We start from the raw sequence: 17145 nt of genomic DNA, 5'->3' as shown, positions 1-17145 counted from the left end.
TAATCCTTTAACCTAACTCCTAAACTTAACCCTAACCTTAACCCAAACCCCTAGCCTAGCTAACGTTAGCCACCTAGCTAGAATTCGTAACATATTGTACGAAATGGTTGATGGACATCCACAAATTAATACATACCATAAGAAACACAACATATGATACTAAATGGAGTGTTGCGGATTTGCATACAGAATAATACAAAATGCTCTGAGACCAGGTTGCTGAACAAAACCTCCACAAGCGGAGACTGTGTCATTCCTAAAAGGAAACCCACCTTTGGGAAGTCAGCATTCTCCACCTCAGGCATCAGAAAATGGAATTCCCGCCCCTCTACCTTAAAAAGCACTAGCGACTTTAAATCCTTCTCCATGGAGGTCAAAGTGTGGATCAAGGCGCATCAATCCTGCACACATTGACTAATTCATAATGCACTCAAGTCTCAATGTGTTTTATGTATCTATTGTATTTGTTGTATTTTATGTTTCCTGTATTTGTTTTAATCTGTTATATCACATGTCAAACTCATTCCACAGAGGGCCAAGTGTCTGCAGGTTTTCGCTCCACCCTTGTACTTGATTGATAAATTAAGGTCACTAATTAGTAAGGAACTCCCCTCACCTGGTTGTCTAGGTCTTAAAACAAAAACCCAGACACTCGGCCCTCTGTGGAATGAGTTTGACACCCCTGTGTTATATCGTACTATACTACTGTATGAGTGATGTGTGTATTTAGCTATGTTTATGTATTTAGTTATGCATAGTTAGGGACCGCGGATTAAAATTAGCTGTGTTTAGCATACTCTGGTGCAAACATATTTCACTGTCTGAAATGTATGTTTTTAATTGCACATGGACCCTTTAAATAAACTACTACTACTTCTCTAATTTACTGTATTAGAAATGCATTTACCACACGAAAGCACCTCTTAACTACTCTATTTACATATCTTACAACTGCTGCTATTCGAAGCAGGCACAGCTGGGGTTAGGCCGCAGGGTGCAGTAGGTCTTAGATTAGGGATGGGGGCCACAAGAAATCTGAATTCATCATGAGGGGCAGCAGTGGATCGCATGTCTGCGTACCCACATCCACATCCACACACACACATGCAGTCAGAGCCGGTCCTAGCCTTTTGGGGGCCCTGAGTGAAATTTGGTTGGGGGGACACCTTGGAGGATTTTAGCGTCCCCTCTTGACAGCGGAGAGAAAAAATTGAAGTTTTAGAGTCAATTTCCTGCAATTCTACAGAGAGAATTTAGCAATTTTATAACAAATTTCATGCAATTCCTTTTTCCATGGGTGGAGAGAAACAGGAGTTTTATAGCTAATTTTCTGCAATTCTACACATTTTGCCTTGGGTGGAGAGAAATGTTTGCAGTTTTTAATATGATATCTGAGTGAGAGTGACTAACAAAATCAATGGGGCCCCCCGGTCGGTAATTCGACCATGATTACTACAACTTTATATAGCTGGCTAGACTAACTACCAATCTAAAAAAAATTAGCTGACATGGGCTTATTGAGTGACTGTGTCAGTGACTGACATAAGAAAATATAAACTGCTGATGCACAACCAAATTTCGAAATTGCATCTTGTGTATTCTACTATTCTTACTCTCAATAGTAAGTTGAGACCCCCACTGAGTTCCAAAAAAACTCATTTTCATTTTTGGAAATTGATCCGCGGGCCTACAAAAGGGGGGCGGGCCGCTAGTTGCCCATCCCGGTCTTAGATTATGCCTTACCGCTGCTAGTGTGTGTGTGTGTGATGTGAGTATGCGTGTCGTGTGGTATGTGTGCATGTGGTATGTGTGTGTGTGTGTGTGTGTATGGCCTGTGCTAATGTTTAACCAGTAATACTTTGCATGGAATGTATCGTGAGCTCTGGCCTAACCAATTATACCATATCTTGTTTGTGGCATTGGGGCATGTACCAATAGTCTATAGTGGCTTCCTTCCCTTGTCTCCTTCCCTTCATCTGCACTGATCTAGAGGAGCAGTATAGGTGAAAGCAAATTACTCTTTGCTGCCTACCTTAACCCATCCAATCTTATTTTAGATTAGCACAGATGAAAAGATGAAAGAAAGGCAAAAGCAAAGGTAATCACATATATTAGAGGGGGTGATGGCATGCATCCTTGATTCCTTTCCTTAGGTGAGTCACCTTCCTTTCCTCCTCAAGATCAATCTGTCTATCTGGCCCATCCCTCTGCTCTCTGATTGTTCTGTGTGTCTGTCACTCTCAACTGTCCCTTCTCCTCCCTCTCGTCTCTGTATTAGATCAGCTAATCCATCTGTTCTCTGTGGTTTATTAATGACAAAGCATTGTGCTGCCAATTCCTACTGGAGTTCCTATGTTAAAGGGGACCTACTGTTGGCTCAGAATGTGGACATGATTTCACTGATGCATCTGATTGATAATTAGGATTCCATTGAACTGTCAAATTGGCTCTTTAGCCTCACCACTTAGCCTATGGTTGATGTTGGTCACAACACAGGCGGAGATGCCCGTGGAGACCACAACCTCATACTGTGCTATAGAGTGTTCCTTTAAGTCTGGTATAGTACAGGATTGTGAAGGTTTGACTGTATAGATAGACACTACTGTTGTTGATTCGCCAATCGATGTGTGTGAATATGTATTTTCTCTACCAGTTCTATAAAGTTCAGAGTTTCAGCTGCTATCACAGTGAGTGTGGGGGGAACATGAAGTTGTGTAGAGGGCTCTCCTCCTCTCTAATCTTGCAGGGTTTAGTAGTAGTCGTCATAGTCCTTGGGGTTGAGGCAGTAGAGAATGGCCCCTCCAAAAGAGAAGATGGTGGCCCCCCAGGCGAGGCCATAGCCCCAGTTGAACTCGTGGTATATCCTCAGGCTGACCGTCTCAATGAACTTAATGGGGTAGAGGATCAAACCGCAGACCTGGAGCACCACTGTTAGGGAGAGAGGAGGATGTGAGTGAAGGAGAGAAATGGAGCACATGAAATGAAAAGAAAATAAGAGAATAAGGAAGATTCAATACTGTACCTGCAGCGAACAGCATGACAGCGATGGGTCTGTAGCAGTGGCTCCTGGAACCGACACACACTGACACCAGGGCCACCAGGAAGGAGAACAGGATGAGGGCTGCACCACCCAGCAACAGGACCAGCGTGGCAATCTGCCAGTCTGAGAGAGGGGGGGGGGGCACACAGCCACAGTGAAAAATGGCACAGCCACCGACATGAAAGTCATGCAGGTGAAAAATCACATTGCACACACACCATCTGGTATCAGAGTGCTTCCTATTCCTCATGGGTATAGGAAGAGTATTCTGAGAATTTGACAGAGATTTGCCAGGAAAATGTTTTCGTGGGGTTATAAGCCTAGTGATCCATGTTTACAGTGTGGTGTATGGTCCAAGAATGTTAACCCTGCACTAAAATCTGATCTTTACCCAACGCAGAAGAATGGACGAAAACGAACACACGCATGCGCACACAGACACACACACTTTCTCTCTCTCTCACACACACACACATAGGCGCTCTCTCCGTCTCTCACACACTCTCACTGCTAGGCTTCTTAATGAATCCCAGTGCAGCAGCAGAAGTAGACAAAGTAATTATCTGGGTGATTATGGTAATAGGTATCCATCCTGCCTGCCCCATGCAAAGTCAGCAGCAGTCTCAGCGTTTCATTCAGAAGAACTGCAAAACATTCAACTAAAGTAGAGACTAGAAATAGCACTCGCTGGAATGCTAACAGGGATAGGAGAGGGGGCTAGAGACACAGAGGGGGTTGAGAGAGAGAGGCAGAGAGAGCTACTAGCTAGGCCTACTATATCGAGCCACTTCACTACATGTATGGAATGAAAAATAATCTTGGTAGAATAAAAATGTTGGTGGGTTGAGGAATAAGGGATAGATATGGTATAGAATGTAATAGGCGGTATTTGGGGAGAAAGCTTGGATACAATGTGCTGGGTGGTGAAGTTTCCCATCTGTGCAGATCTAGCATCAGCCATAAGTGGGGGAAATGCAAAATGACCCAAGAACAGCGTCTACTTGGACAAACTTCACCCTACACGATAGAATGTTAACAAGCTTAGTCTCACATAGCTAGCTGCTAGACCAGGGTTCGGCAAACTTTTTTGTGTGGAGTGCCAATTTACCCTACCCTTTCTAATGATCTGCGTGCCAGTTATGATTTTCATATGTGCATTACAACTCATTGTGTCTATTGAATATCTAAGTGCCCACAAACGGAAGAATTCCATAGTTCGCTTCCATAGGCGCTGTCCATTAGCACCACGGGCTTGATCTTGGAACACAGATTGTCTTGCTGAATGATAATGACATTTAACCACGGGGTGGCCAATCTTATCTTCAATCAGCTCTGCGAATCCTTTATGTTTCCCCACCATAGCGAGGGCACTGTCAGTTGTAATAGCGAATATGTTTTTAATATCGACACCTCTCTCCTCGAAATGATCTGTGAAGGCTTTTGCTACATCTTCCCCCTTAAGTAGTACCATGCATGGGTTTTAGACAAAGCAGCTCCTCACGTACCTGCTCTGAGTCACAGTACCGTATCTTGCAACAACTGCCAGACGTGGAATGTCATTCACATCCACACTCTCATTAACAGCCAACTAAACACAGGTGTATCTTTTAACGCAACAGTTTTCTGCTCCTTTACAATCATCTCGGCAACGCGCCTTTCAACAGTTCTGGCAGACACAGGCATGTCTTTATCTTTGAGATGATTGTGTCTTTGTTAGGCAATCCATCAAATAAAACCTGCGAACTACTGAGGAAAGCCTCCTTAATATATTCCCCATTAGTAAATGGGTTTCCATGTTTAGCAATGCACTGCGCAATTTTGTAGCTCCCCTGTAGCTTGATTCTTGACTGCATGTAGATTTGTAAACACACTGCTTTGCTTTTCATACCTGGACATGGCCCTCTTGATTCCTTCAGCCTTGTCCGCCTCATCCATGTGTGAAGTTTTTCTCATGTCTCGTTTCAAAATGACGCCGTACACTTGATGTCCAACAAACAACAGTTTTACAACAGAGAGCGCAAACAAACCGGTCCTTCAGTAAAACAAATCCATATCCCTTTGTCCAAGAGGCAATAAACGAGGGGACATATGCCTTATTTTTCTTTGCTGATTACATTTTTCGCCCTGAACTTTTTTAAATAAAAGAAGGCTTGCTAGCTGCTAGCCATGTGAAAACGAATCTCTCATCTTCAGTGCTGCCTTGGTTTTGAATTTCGCGGGAGAGGCGAGGCGAGGGGGGTCGTCTTGCGCTGAACTAATAATATGAAACTCCTGCAAAATCATGAAATTCCATTGGCTAAACCAGGATGGACATATCTTGGGAACTACAACATTTAGACATTTAGGCGTAGACACTTATCTAACAGGCTAGACTGTATGGGAGGTATACTGGCATCTAGGCACATAAGACTGAGTGGGCTATGAGGACTGATGGACTGCTGAGTGATATAACTGTATAATTGTTGGGAGTAACAGTCTAGATTCTTGTTCATCAACAATCTGTGTGCTGGGTGGGGAAATGGTATATGTAAACAAACAAGGGATGTTATGATGGGGTTGTTGATTACCTTTTAGAAATATATCTTATCAAAGTAAATACCATCACAGAAAAGGGTTTGGTTTCTAATTATAAAATATGCTCAAATAGTTAGACATAAAGAAAAAGTCAGATTTAATACGTAATCACACAATGTTCATTACAATCACAGCTAAACAGATTAATGCATGGCAAATTATTTCCCTCTATAGCAATGCGGGAATCATCAAACCAGTCGACAATGAGAGAATGTGACAGTGTGTAAGCCGCTTAAACTACAGTTCCCACCCTTGTCGGGGGGAACTTCATTCCACAGGCTGAGCTGCTCAAACATAAACAAACATTCACTTCTTTGACCAAATATGGCTTCTACGATTTAGAGTTTTAAAATGGTCCTGTCATCACAGGAAGCTGAAGGGAACCCACAAAAAGCAGAGCTCCGGCTCCCTTCAGCCTCAGTGCTTTCACAACATGCGGTACTGACTTGGAACGACCCTTGACCTCTCATTTGCAGCAACCTCACTGGCTGCCTCTCCGACCGCAGGAGCTACACTAACTCCTGTTCGTCTGTATCTAATCATTCCGGTCATTTTATAGTCGTTTCGGTCATTTCTTCCCTATCAGACTGCAACTGAAATTGCAGGAGCTACTGCGGTTATTATCAGTCTGTATCAGTTGTGTAACAGCAGGATACAGAAACTCATTTCAGCAGCTCAGATATTTGGAATGGACCCACATGCTCTGTGCGAGAAATACAGCCAGAAGTCTCAGTGCTTGAAGGACAGGAAGCGCTAACTATTAATCTGGGGTTGAGTCACAAATGGCACCCTATTCCCTATGTAGTGCACTACTTTTGAGCTCTGGTCAAAAGTAGTGCACTATATAGGGAATATGGTGCCATTTAGGACGCATCCTAGGTCCTGTATGATGACAGATGGAAATGGTGATATGCAAGATCCAATCTGATCGGTAATTACATCTCCCTGTGTGTATTTTAGGAGCAGCCATCCCTGTTAATCAAAAAATCCGGATTGGCCTTCAGGGTGCCTCTCGGCCTGAGACAATAGAGGGAATAACTGTGCAATTTTTGTTGTGGCCCCGGACAAACACACCTGATTCTACTTGTCAACTAATCATCAAGCCCTTGGCAAGTTGAATCAGGTGTTTTTGTCCGGAGCTACAACAGAAATGTGTGCTGTTGGGAGTACTCGAGGACCGGAGTTTGGAAACACTGCCATAGGAGAAACCTTTTTAGTTCCAGGTAGAACCCTTTTGGGTTTCATGTAGAACCCTCTGTGGAAAGGGTTATTTTACTCGTTATTGTTATTCACTGTATTTCTTGTGTCACTATTTCTATAAAAAAAAAAGTACATCTTTATCTTTAACTCTGCATTGTTGGAAAATCAAATCAAATTGTATTTGTCACATGCGCCGAATACAACAGGTGTAGACCTTACCGTGAAATGCTTACTTACAAGCTCTTAACCAACAATGCCGTTTTAAGAAAAAAAGAGTTAAGAAAATATTTACTAAATAAACTAAAGTTAAAAAATAAAAGAGTAACAATAAAATAACGAGGCTATATACAGGGGGTACCGGTACCGAGTCAATGTGCGGGGATACAGGTTAGTCGAGGTAATATGTACATGTAGGTCAGGGTGACTATGCATAGATAATAAACAGTGAGTAGCAGCAGCGTAAAAAGGGTGGGAGGGGGTCAATGCAAATAGTCCGGGTAGCCATTTGATTAGCTGTTCAGCAGTCTTATGGCTTGGGGATAGAAGCTGTTAAGAAGCCTTTTGGACCTAGACTTGGCGCTCCGGTACCGCTTGCTGTGCGGAAGCAGAGAGAACAGTCTATGACTAGGGTGGCTGGAGTCTTTGGCAATTTTTAGGGCCTTCCTCTGACACCTCCTGGTATAGAGGTCCTGGATGGCAGGAAGCTTGGCCTCAGTGATGTACTGGGCCGTACGCACTACCCTCTGTAGCGCCTAAACCGAGCAGTTGCCATACCAGGCGGTGATGCAACCAGTCAGGATGCTCTCAATGGTGCAGCTGTATAACTTTTTGAGGATCTGAGGACCCATGCCAAATCTTTTCAGTCTCCTGAGGGAGAATAGGCGTTGTCGTGCCCTCTTCACAACTGTGTTTGGACCATGATACACTCTAAAAATTAGGGGTTCAACAAGGGTTCTTCAAAAAACCTTAGGGTTCTTGGCACTAAAAATGGCCCCCAAAATGTTCTTCCAAGAACCCCATAGGAGGTGGGGTTCATCGAGGAACCTCCTTAGTTGGTGGGGTTCTTGCGGGAGCCTATCTGCCCAACTGAAAAATTTGGATTTGAATTTGAAAGGACAGCATGTGCAGGCACTTAACTGAAAAATGTAAAGATCTCCTCAATTTAAGGTAAGGTTTGTCCCTTGTATAATCTAAATTGATATTGTTTTATATTTGTGCAAATCTTTCTAAAACAGAAAATTGACAATTCAATGGATATCAATCAACAAAGAGGTAAGAATATGTAGGCTATAAGAATATGTTGAAGGCTAGCTGTATTGGGTGCAGATGTCTGAACTGCTCACTTTTGTGTCTGTGTCTGCAGGTATACAGGCGAGGAGGCATACAAAGGTATCTCAATTTGTATTGGTATGTTATGCTGATCACATTTACCATCCTCCTCCCTTACCTCTTCAATGACTATCCCATAGGCCTCTACATTATGGACAAGGTATGTGTATGAAAACCATTATCAAAACAGTTTTTTAAATTCACATTCACCACAAAAACCAAGGTATGAATTCTGTTGTGTGCATGTTTTGTTAATCATCAATTACAAACAAACAAAAATGTCATCCTCCCTACACCTCTGATGAATATAACAGAAAACCTGTTCAATCACCATGCACTGCAAAATCATTCTGGCTATGGATACGGAGAACATCGACACATTAACATCATCACGCCAGAGGATATATCCATTGGACTTGGGGCTCTGCTGGGAGTTTACCTCATTTAGATTTTTTTATTCTGCTTTGCCACTAAAATCATAATAAACACTGAGAACTAAAATATTGTGTTATTGTTGTTATTGTTATGCGTAGAATTAATAATAATAATAGGGGAGGGGGGGTAGTTCAAAAATTAACCCCAAAAGGTTCTTCAAGGATCCATTAAAAGGGGTTCTTTGATGAACCCTTTTAAAGGGTTCTTCGAATAACTTATAGGGGTTCCCCCACAGTTTCAATTTGAAGAACCCCTAAAGGATACTCCAGGAACCTTTTCTTTTTAAAGTGTAGTTTGTTGGTGATGTGGACACCAAGGAACTTGAAGCTCTCAACCTGCTCCACTAGAGCCCCATCGATGAGAATGGGGGTGTGCTCGGCCCTCCTTTTCCTGTAGTCCACGATCATCTCCTTTGTCTTGATCACATTGAGGGAGAGGTTGTTGTCCTGGCACCACACTGCCAGGTCTCTGACCTCCTCCCTATAGGCTGTCTCATCGTTGTCGGTGATCAGGCCTACCACCGTTGTGTTGTTGGCAAACTTAATGATGGTGTTGGAGTCGTGCTTGGCCACACAGTCATGGGTGAACAGGGAGTACAGGAGGGGACTAAGCATGCACCCCTGAGGGGACCCCGTGTTGAGGATCAGTGTTGTTGCCTATTCTTACCACCTGGGGACGGCCCGTCAGGAAGTTCAGGATCCAGTTGCAGAGGGAGGTGTTTAGTCCCAGGGTCCTTAGCTTAGTGATGAGCTTTGAGGGCACTATGGTGTTGAAAGCTGAGCTGTAGTCAATGAACAGCATTCTCACATAGGTGTGTTCCTTTTGTCCAGGTGGGAAAGGGCAGTGTGGAGTGCAATAGAGATTGTGTCATCTGTGGATCTGTTGGGGCGGTATGCAAATTGGAGTGGGTCTAGGGTTTCTTGGATGATGGTGTTGATGTGAGCCATGACCAGCCTTTCAAAGCACTTCATGGCTACAGACGTGAGTGCTACGGGTCAGTAGTCATTTAGGCAGGTTACCTTGGCGTTCTTGGGCACAGGGACTATGGTGGTCTGCTTGAAACATGTAGGTATTACAGACTCGGTCAGGGACAGGTTGAAAATGTCAGTTAGTCCACACCTGTTGTTTACGAAGCATGTGACAAATAACATTTGATTTGATTTATTCTACAAGAAACTGAAAAAGGGTTCTACCTGGAACAAAAAGGGTTCTACCTGGAACCAAAAATAGTTATTCAAAGGGTTCTGCTATGGCAGGGTACCCCAGCTGGCGGCCCCGCCGGCAGAATGTGGCCCGCGGGTGATTCCCCCCCCCCCACCCCCCCGGCATTCAGTTACTGTTCAATTGAATGTTAAAATGGGCAAAATGACTGACCTAACCGACTTTGAGCATGGTATGATCGTCGGCGCGTGGTTCCAATATCTCAGAAACAGACGGCCTCCTGGGCTTTTCACGCACGACAGTGTCTATGGTTTACCGAGAATGGCGCGACAAACAAAAATCATCCAGTCAGCAGCAGTCCTGTGGCCGAAAACAGAATGGCAAGAATCGTGCAAGCTAACAGGCGGCCCACAAAGACGCAAATAACAGTGCATCTCAGAACGCATTTCGGAACTTGTCGGTCCTTGTCACGGATGGGCTATTGCAGTAGATGACCACACCGGGCTCCACTCCTATCAGCTAAAAACAAGAAGAAGTGGCTCCAGTGGGCACGCGATCACCAACACTGGACAACTGAGGAGTGGAAAAACATTGCCACGGTTCCTGTTGCGTCATTCTGAAGGCAGAGTCAGGATTTGGCATAAGCAACATGAGTCCATAGCCCCATCCTGCCTGGTGTCAACGGTACAGGCTGGTGGCGGTGGTGTAATGGTGTGGGGAATGTTTTCCTGGCACACGTTAGGTCCCTTGATACCAATTGACCAACGTTTGAATGCCACAGCATATCTGAACATTGTTGCTGACCAGGTGCATCCCTTCATGGCTATAGTTTACCCTTTGTAACATGGATACTTCCAGCAGGATAATGCGCCATGTCACAAAGCATGTATTGTTTCAGAATGGTTCTAGGAACATGACAGTGTGTTCAGTTTACTTAAGTAGCCTGCACAGTCCCTAGACCTCAACCCAATAGAGCATCTTTGGGATGAGATGGAATGGGCTGTTCGCAGCATGAATGTACCGCCGTCAGATATGCAGCAACTGTGTGATGCCATCGTGTCAGTATGGACCAACATCCCTGTGGAGCGTTTCCGACACCTTGTAGAATCCATGCCCCGAAGAATTCAGGATGTTCTGGAGGCAAAGGGGGGTCCGACCTGGTACTAGATGAGTGTACCTAATAAACTGGCCACTGAGTGTATGTGATAGTATACAAATGTAAGCACGGTTTGAAATGATTATATTTTATATCTGTATGTTATATCTGTTTGGGCTTCTTGCGGTCAATTTGCAATCTACAAATTATTTGTAATTATGTTCCGGCCCCCTTACCATCCACTCAAGAAAAAAAAAACGGTCCGTGGCTGACTCTAGTTGATGATCCCTGTCCTATGGGGACAGCTGATGAACCTTTTTAGGTTCTAGATAGCACCTTTTTTGGGGGGGGGTATTTTACCCCCTTTTTCTCCCCAATTTCGTGGTATCCAATTGGTAGTTAGTCTTGTCCCATCGCTGCAACTCCCGTACGGACATGGGAGAGGCGAAGGTCGAGAGTCGTGTGTCCTCCGAAACACAACCCAACCGAGCCGCACTGCTTCTTGACACAGTGCCCACTTAACCCGGAAGCCAGCCGCAACAATGTGCCGGAGGAAACACTGTACACTTGGCAACCGAGTCAGCGTGCACTGCGCCCGGCCCGCCACAGGAGTCGCTAGTGCGCGATGGGACAAGAACATTCCTGCCGGCCAAACCCTCCACTATCCTGGACGGCGCTGGGCCAATTGTGCGCCGCCCCATGGGTCTTCCGGTTGCGGCCGGCTGCGACAGAAGCACCTTTTATTCTAAGAGTGTATGTAGGGATTAATATGATGCCATTTGGGATGCAGCCTGAGTCTCATATTCCCCCATCATCACCTCTGACTGAACTAGAATCAGTGCTAATAATGATGAGTACTGCCTGTTTAGTGCTCACACACTCGCTCCACATTCGTTGCGCCCCTCTCACTAGACTGGCATCAGCACAAAACATTCTCACAGAGACACTCCATATTCCTGAGACTGTGTCAACCCCTGCATGTTTTGTATCTGACCCGACCTCTGCCCTGTGTGTGTGTGTGTGTGTGCGCGTGCGCATGATAGAGAGGGTAATAAAGAGAGAGAATGTGTGTGTGTGCTTGAGTGTAATATCCAAATGTCATCCATTTCCATTTGTCATCTGCATTAATGGAATGTTCTTTGGCACAGACATATAGGACATGAATAAACATGCACATCTATGCACAACAACCCTGCAGAACTCATTATTGAGTGTACCAACCTGGTCATTTCAACACTAACACAATTTGTTTAATGTCCTGGGCATGACACTGAGAAAACCTGGATATTGGGGGAAGAAACTGACGGATTACTGTGAGTCAAATCAATATGTAAGCCTAGTGCAAGGCCAGCCTGAGGAAATGAGCAGTTTGTTGTGTGCAGTTAATGTGGTATGCTGGCTGCTGCTGACACAGAGACTCCAGGTCTTTATAAGGAATCAAGCTGCACTTTGTCTCAGAGTGACAGTGGGAAGAAGCAGGGCCAAAATCACCCTCAGTTACTCATCACAGAAACAAAACAGTGTTGTCATACAAACAAAAACACTTACTTAATGCCTGCACAACAAACAGGACAACAATCAGCAGCCCACATTTGTTTTGATAAAAATAAACATTAAACACACTTGGTGTAATAATCGAAATACAGATTGTTTCTACAAATGCTTCCGTGCTGGATGAAAAATAAGTCCCCTTTTCTGAGGGAAAGACAGCATTTCTCGAATGCGGCACTTGTTGTCCTGGTTACACTTATCTCCCGGCAGGATATTTGGATCTCTGGGAAGTTCGGTTCTCAAAGTTGCCCTCGCTCCATGGCCGGCGGAGGAACCCCAACAATGGCTGATTTTGTCGGCAACAAAAGCCTAATAAAACCCCAGCTGGACCGCCGCTTGCAAGGCAAAATTCCCACGTAATTTAGTGGCACGCTGGACAAATAGAAAAGAGTGTAACTGAGAACTGAAGTTGATAAAGACTGATATCATTATATTATAAGTATTCCCTTTACTTTGAAATAAACTATTTTAAACTTTGAAAAGACAGCTGTTTTAGAGCGCACACATCTTACATTTGATAACAGATAGTCTAAACTGAATGCGGATAATCTATACTGAGAAAATGATGCTCCTGCTATCTCTACCTTTTAGCCCCATCATATATTGTTACTGAGCAGAGAGAAAAACAGTGTTTGTGCTGATGCACCAGTGGACTCAGCAGCAGGGGGCCCTTTGTCATCTCTGAATTAATATGCATCTCAGTGGAGCTTTGAATATTACTGTGGGTACCAAAAATATCCACAAAATGTCCCCAAATGCCCCCAAAATAGAACCCTATCACCTTTTCCCTAAACACAATATAGATGCATATGGACAATTTGAACAGTTAAAACACAGTAATAACTGTTGACTTTAGTAAGCATGAGGCAGGTCTCTCTCACCAGTCTCGAGCGTGGTGTTGCACTGCCATGTGTCCGAGGTGACAGGCTTCCAGCAGGACTCCCACAGAGACAGGTAGTACTGGTTATCCGCCGTTACCCACGCGGGGCTCAACACGGCCCCGATATCCAGACAGAGCGCAAGGAAGACGCACACCAAGCCAACCAACTTCAGGGGCGTCAACGCCGACACGCGCACTTCCTCAGTTCCACTCCCGGATGAAGCCATGGATGGCGTATGGGGTTTGGGGTGATAAACAAAAGTATCTTTCTCCGAGGATCGTGGGTTTGCGGTCAGATCGCAAACCAAGAATTTTGGGATTCTCCCCCGCGGTGTGGAGAGTAGGCAGCCTCTGCGCGTCAGGGACGCCGCTGCAGCCGTACCACAACTGCTGATGTGACTGCACTGCACATTGCTGAAATATCACAAAGTGGCCCCTGCAGGGTCCTAGTGCCTAGGTTCTCCTATGGGATTTCCACGAGTCTCCTTCCATAGGTACTATGGAAGGAAACAGCGGATATGTTATCTCATTTTTATAATTGAACCTAACCGATTCTTATTTCCTCAAGGAAGTATCCAGTAATTAGGTATTATATATATATATATATATATATATATATATATATATATATATATATATATATATATATATATATATAGGGGACACATTTGATTATTACTTTGAGACAATTAAGGCCAGGCACCACACCCTAACAGGGTAATTTTCCCTTAGCCTAATCATATCACAATCAACTTTTAACAGTTGAATGTAGACACAAATATTACTTTTTTGTATTACAATTTTTCTGAAATATTGTATTAAAATATGCAAATTAGTTGATATCTCATGCAAACAAAAAATCTAGACACTGGATGAAGTCAGCCTAATTATTTTCTTTCATTTTATTAAGACACTCAAAGAACGGATTTATACATAGCAGATTGTGGATAAATACATTTTCATGTTTCTATATCTGTAAAATACTAAAGAAAGGTAGACCTACCTAAAATCCATTTTTGGCACATTTTTTTGAATAAATTGTATCTATTTTTTTAGGACATATCAACAATTCCCTATGTATAAGTCTGGAAAATAAGTCTAAGGATACCCACACAACATTTGGTGAATGCAGATGCTTCTGAGGCTGAGAAAAATTAGTTGGCGTGTGGGAAGAGTCTGACTTTCGGGAAATGGCAGTTAAAGACAAGTACACTGAATTTAGACTGCCAAACGCCAAACACCTATTTAGCCCCAATCACCATCTCTTCAAAGTACGTTACTACACATAGTCCAGTTTGTAACATTCTCTATGAAATGGGCTTTAAAATGGTGATTCAATGTAGTGAGCTTTGAAATTACAGATATGTCCATTTAAAAGTGGTTAGAATTCATGAAATTTTGATGACGTAGTATGATAAACTAACGGAAATATATATTTGTTTTTTTACTTTTAGAAAATACTAATATTAATGGACCAAAATACTAAAAAATCTCAAAATTGGTGAGTAGATGCAAAAATGCAATTGGTCTTAATTCCAAAGTTGCACATTTGTTTTCAAGTGCAATTATTCAATGAACATGGGGGTTTTCTGACGAGTGAAATTATTTGATATGATTCATGGTTCATTTCACTCCCATGTAGGCTATGTTAGACCTATAGGTGATGTGTTGAGTGTCAATTTTTTAAACTACAGTCAAATGTGATCATAGACTGGAGTTTGATTAGACATTTTGAATTTGATATTTTGTGACAAGTTAAAAAAACGTCCCAAAATTAATTGGCTTTTCCTGACCTTGTATGCTGCATGGCGCATGTATGATACATCCCATATCTAACTGAGTGGAGAAGCTCCCATCTGTACCTCTGCTGCAATTCTAATGAATAGGGGTATTATTTTTAGGTAAACAAAACGTTTCAAACAATACAACAGAAGTGGAAAGATGACTCGACAACAAAGAGGACTTTATGTCTCTCTACATTTGGGTCATAGCCAGATAATAGGGTTTCAACCATCAAAGATAAAGCAGAAGTGTGCAGCGGTGGAAAGAGTACTCAATTGTCATACTTGAGTAAAAGTAAAGATACCTTAATAGAAAATCACTCAAGTAAAAGTGAAAGTCACCAAGTAAAATACTACTTGAGTAAAAGTCTAAAAGTATCTGGTTTTAAATATACTTAAATACAGTGATGGAAAAATAGGCCTACTTGTCATACTTGAATAAAAGTAAAAAGTAAATGCTATACATCAAATTCCTTATATTAAGCAAACCAGACGGCACAATTTGTAATTTTGATTTATTTACGGACAGCAAGGGGCACACTCCAACACTCCAACATAATTTACAAACGCAGTATTTGTGTTTAGTGAGTCCGTGTGTGTATGTGTGTGCGTGCGTGTGTGTGTTTATGCGTGTCAGTGTGTGTGTGTGTTCCTGCATCTGTGTGTGCATTTGTGTGTTTTAGGACTGTAGGACGACTGTGCCTTGTGGCAAAGTCTTTCTACATCATCACTGATGATTACAGATTCTAATCAGGAGGCTCTCAGGGGAACAACAAGGCACCGAGTGGATCATCACACACTAACACAACAGCCCCTGAGCCACAAAAACACAATACATCAATCACATCACTAAGAGAAATCACACACTCACTCACACACACACACGCACATACATTGCAGCAAATTTGTGGGCAAGCCTGAGCAAGATCCAAATCCACAATTGTGTGTGAATAAGTCCACCATCTAAACCATGTATACCAAGAAATCTGAACCTCTTGATGAGCTGGTGTTGTAGTCCTACTAAGTGGCTGGTGTTGTAGTCCTACTAAGTGGCTGGTGTTGTAGTCCTACTAAGTGGCTGGTGTTGTAGTCCTACTAAGTGGCTGGTGTTGTAGTCCTACTAAGTGGCTAGTGTTCTACTAAGGACGCTACAACTACACTACCTCCATCCTCTGGGAAACATGCCTGGCCCAGCGCTCATCACGATCTCTAGTTCCTCATGTGACTCCAATGTCCTCAGGGAAGTGGCATCCTACTTCTGACACCAGTGCAGTGAGTTCAGGAGATCTGAATAGGATTGAAACCCACAACCTTGGGTCTGTCAGTCGGACATCTAAGCTATTATACCAGAGATTTACAGTCAATCTACAGTAAATGTGTTTGTCAATGGTGTTGTGCTATTGGATGCTAGAATACTGTAGGGACCTTAACCCAGCACCTAGTGACATCGTCAAGAGGTTCGGACCTCTTGGCATAACAGTTAAGGTGTTGGCTTGACAGTCGCTGGATCTGGGTTTGAGTCCCGGTCAGGACCACCCCCTGAATTCGCCACAATATTGTCAACTGTTCAGGCTAATTGATTGATTGATAGTCTGATGGTACTGAGTGATGAGACCAACAACCCATCTTAAATTATACAGTGCTATCTATTGTATTATTATTCAAGAGATAGTTTAGATAATATGTCATTTCAGTGCACTGTGCAGCACACATTTTGTTAAATGTCAAAATGCTTAGTGCCTAGGCACTGGCCTAGACTATGGTAAGCTAAGTACAGACTGACATAATTACATTGGAACCTAAAGACCAAACTCCATGCATTGATTGCTATTGACTCACAAATCAATGCCTGCAAGACCATGGAAACTCAGTAAATCAAGTTTTGACAGGCAATGTTTCCTGGTGCATTTAATCATTAACACAAGGTGGTCTACATAGCTCCAGGATGCCTAACTGTGCACCGTGAGTAGCTTACACATACTCTTTCATTCTTGCTGCACACTCCCAATAATATAATGTGAAACAAATAATGATATTGTGTAGAAATAGCACATAGCCTACTAGGGATTTGATGCCAGTCACCTGACTGTCCCTTTAA

The 17145-nt window shown here is 43.1% G+C and overlaps 1 protein-coding gene across 1 annotated transcript; it reads right to left on the bottom strand.

Annotated features, from left to right (window-relative positions):
* Positions 1–1577: 1577 nt before the first annotated feature.
* LOC121533750 (transmembrane protein 47) lies at positions 1578–13639 on the bottom strand. Its single transcript, XM_041839954.2, has 3 exons — positions 13268–13639; positions 3023–3163; positions 1578–2928 (listed from the first exon to the last, which is right to left on the bottom strand). The coding sequence occupies exons 1-3, from the start codon at positions 13491–13493 to the stop codon at positions 2750–2752; spliced, it is 546 nt and encodes a 181-aa protein (XP_041695888.1). The 5' UTR covers positions 13494–13639; the 3' UTR covers positions 1578–2749.
* Between the last annotated feature and the right edge of the window lie 3506 nt (positions 13640–17145).

The sequence above is a fragment of the Coregonus clupeaformis genome, chromosome 20 (genome assembly GCF_020615455.1).
Source record: "Coregonus clupeaformis isolate EN_2021a chromosome 20, ASM2061545v1, whole genome shotgun sequence".
Taxonomy (NCBI): domain Eukaryota; kingdom Metazoa; phylum Chordata; class Actinopteri; order Salmoniformes; family Salmonidae; genus Coregonus; species Coregonus clupeaformis.
The sequence above is the reverse complement of the archived record's forward strand: the minus strand, read 5'-3'. Positions and strand labels throughout refer to the sequence as shown.